We start from the raw sequence: 3,458 nt of genomic DNA on the forward strand, positions 1-3,458 counted from the left end.
AATAATAAGTATCTTTCTGAAACTCAAAATTCTGAGGCAGCTTGACAAGGTAGTTGAGCGGGTATTTTCATTTCTCAAAGTATTGGAACCAGGACTGTAACTATGAAAATAAGAGTTCATACCTCATTTCAAACATCGATGTCCAGTGATTTCTTTTCTCAAAGCGTCTTTAGCTATTGGAATTCACTACTGGATTCCATATTGAACTATTCAAAGCTGAGTTGTAGGGTACAGTTTTGTTAGCACGTTTGCAGTCACAGGAGGCTGTAAAATTCTACGGACGACATTGCCACCCACCTGCCCATCCCCAAACTCAGCCACCATTTTATGTGTCGGATGGCCAAGCCCAGGGCAGCCTGCCTGCCCTCAGTCCAATTAAGGGCCTTAACTGGGCAATTAATGGCCAATTATACTGCACCACAGGTTTACTGAGACTCCACTTACAGACCCTTTCCAATTATTGCAAGTTGCAAATGATCTTTTCTGGAATGTATCACTATTCAAATGAAAGATAAGACTTACGTGGACTGCAGGTGAACCAAAAAGTTGAATGTTTTCATTTATTCTCTTTACTAAGCTGACAAACTTTTCATCCTCATAGTCAAATCTGCCACCAAAAATTATAGAGCACATTATATTGGCCACAACACAGTTCATTTGGAGAGTTGGATTAAACGGTTGGCCTGCAAAAGAAATTTTAAAGATCACTCTCAATCGTGTATTGATCCTTTACAGGAAATCAGAGTTGCACAGCTCTTCAGGTAAGGCCCTGAAGCTTGTTACCTTGGCTGTTAAAGGAAGATAGACAGGAGATAGCAGACACTCTCACCAGAATTTTTCAAACTCCTTCCATATGCAAAGGTGATATAGGTTTCTGTGATTCTTTAATGTACATTTGCATTCATAAATAAAACACACAAAGAATAGAAACAATGGTAATTCTGTTCATTTACCTTACACAAACTCACCTTTATGAGAATCAATCATTTTTACCAGCAAATCTGATTCCTCAATTATTTTGTCTTCAATGGATTTTTTTCCCATTCCAAAATCTCGTAACGTGATGAGGGTAAATCTTCGCATTTGCTTCCATGACTCCCCATGACCAAAAATAATACCTTCAATTAAATCCATCAGAAATAATCAAACACTGTGACTCTTGCAATATTCATTTTAACTGACAAATTTCCTGTAAGAAGTGAGGGCATGACTAATGAGGGAAATTGAGCACAGTGAACTGAGAAAAGTTTGCATTTGCATAGTGCAATATTTCTGTAGTACATTTCAAAAGGCGACCTGTGGGCATCCTAAATGCTTCAGTCGCTGAGTTACTTTTCAGGTGTAGTGACTGTTCAAATTTAGAAGTGTGGTCACCAACTTATTCACAGCAAGCTTCCACAAATTATTTATTTTTCAGATGTAGATTCGGGGACAAATAGGAACATAGTAACATAGGAAGAGAAGGAGGCCATTCTGCCCCTCAAGTGTATTCCAAAATTCAATGAGATCCTGACTGGTTTATGGCCGAACTCCATTGCTTAACAGAGATTCACTATTTCAGATTTTAAATTAGCAACTGATCCAGCAACAATTCCTGTTTCTGGAAGAGAGTTCCTGACATCTGCCATCATTTGTGCTTCCTAACATTTCTCCTGAATGGTCTGACCCTACATCTCAGAAGATGCCCCCTAGTTCTCCAATCTCCAACCAATGGAAGTAGTTTAACTTTATCTACCATGTCTTTTTCTGTTTATATCTTAAAGACTTCAATCAGATCACCACTTAACTGTCTAAATTTGAGTGAAGACAGGCCTAATTTTTTATAGTCTCTCCTCAGAACTTAATAGCTCGGACACCAGGAAAACAGTGCTCTACTTTAAAATGACTTGAGACATCTTATACCCATTAGAGAAAGAAGATGGGAACTACATTAAGTGTACCTTTGACAAAAGAGCATTACTCCACTACCTGGGAGTGTTAACGAGGACAATATGTTTGAATCTCTGAGGTGGAAATTGCGCCCATTTTATCTGACTCAGAGACAAGAAAATTACTGATTGTGCCATAGCTGTGAATAGATTGTCTCGCAATGCAGTGGGCTACCCACACTACTTCAAGCTGTCTTTCCCTCAACATGGGATTGATGAGTTGATTGTCGAACAGAAAATGTCTGAATTCACAACACCATTATGTGCATAAAAGCTTTATCATTTGAAAAGTCATAAAAATGTCAAACATAAAAATATTTGCATTTAACTGATCAAGTTGACAAATAATTTGAATTTAAAATTTAAGAAGCCTGGATATTATTATCAGAGATATTAGGATCATTTATGTATAGCATTGCTTTGTCTACAAGTACAAACCTGTATTGAATTTACAACACAGAAATAAGTTATTTGGCCCAGATGGTCTCCGCCAGAATTTAATTTCGACACAAGCCTCCTCCTACCTAGCTTCATGTAACAGGAATCTCAGTTGACACTGGGTCAATTATTAATTTTAAAATAGAGGTCAATAGGCTTCTGTTCACTAAAGGTATTCAGAAACATAAGGCAAAGGTAAGTTATTTTACACATGATCCAAGGTCTCACTTAGTGTCAGAACAAGTTATGTTCCCAATCCTCCAATATAACCTTTGTGTATCACTAAACCTCTTATTAGTATCTCTGTAAGAATCATGCAAAATAGGATGCCAAATGCAGTTACTAAACATCCCCATGTTAACATCACGAATGGTCATATAACAGCTATCATTTTCAGATATTGCACAATTAAATACAACCATATGTTTTAGAAATTGCAGGGAATTACTGAACATTGTTATTCATCTGTTTTCTTTTCATTTTCTGAAGGTTTTTGAAACATAACGCTTTAAAAAAAACTAATCTTTGTCAAATCATGCGAAGTATTCATTATCCGAACAGTGACATTATACAGCCTGATTTTAACTCACAAATTTTACAACAGTGAAGCTAAAGATGTAAATTACCATGTCCTTTTAAAGTTGCTTCAAATATTGGGATGTGTGCTCTTTCTCCAAATTCATCTGCATTGTTCACGAGGGCATCCTTCACTGCTTCGTAGCCAGTCAGCACCACTGTAGTTGTGGGTCCTAGCTTGACACTAAATACTTTGCCATATTTCTCAGATAACTTCAAGAAAAGGTTTACATGACCAATTATTACAAGTTTATGCATGACAATTTTCAAAGGCATCAGCTTCAGATCCATTTCTTACACCTCACCCTATCTCGCGTTGTATTCGGGTCTGTCGGTGTATCACTCAAATACAATGCAACATTCTCACTAATATCCTGCTCCCTCTCCCTCTACTATACCATCTATATACCTTATGCTGGATCTTGACTCAGTCAGCATGAGACAGGCCAGTACCTGAGCCATCTCTGATCACATTGGTCTTACGTTTCTGGTGTTGGTTTCAGAAACCCTGTGATG

The 3,458-nt window shown here is 37.5% G+C and overlaps 1 protein-coding gene across 1 annotated transcript; it reads right to left on the minus strand.

Annotated features, from left to right (window-relative positions):
• Positions 1-43: 43 nt before the first annotated feature.
• On the minus strand, positions 44-3,419 carry LOC109938700 (cytochrome P450 2H2-like). The gene is made up of 3 exons (XM_048621218.1): positions 2,993-3,419; positions 969-1,118; positions 44-683 (listed from the first exon to the last, which is right to left on the minus strand). The coding sequence occupies exons 1-3, from the start codon at positions 3,231-3,233 to the stop codon at positions 397-399; spliced, it is 678 nt and encodes a 225-aa protein (XP_048477175.1). The 5' UTR covers positions 3,234-3,419; the 3' UTR covers positions 44-396.
• Positions 3,420-3,458: the final 39 nt, after the last annotated feature.

Source organism: Rhincodon typus, unplaced genomic scaffold, assembly GCF_021869965.1.
Source record: "Rhincodon typus isolate 14 unplaced genomic scaffold, sRhiTyp1.1 hic_rhity00000127, whole genome shotgun sequence".
Lineage (NCBI taxonomy): Eukaryota > Metazoa > Chordata > Chondrichthyes > Orectolobiformes > Rhincodontidae > Rhincodon > Rhincodon typus.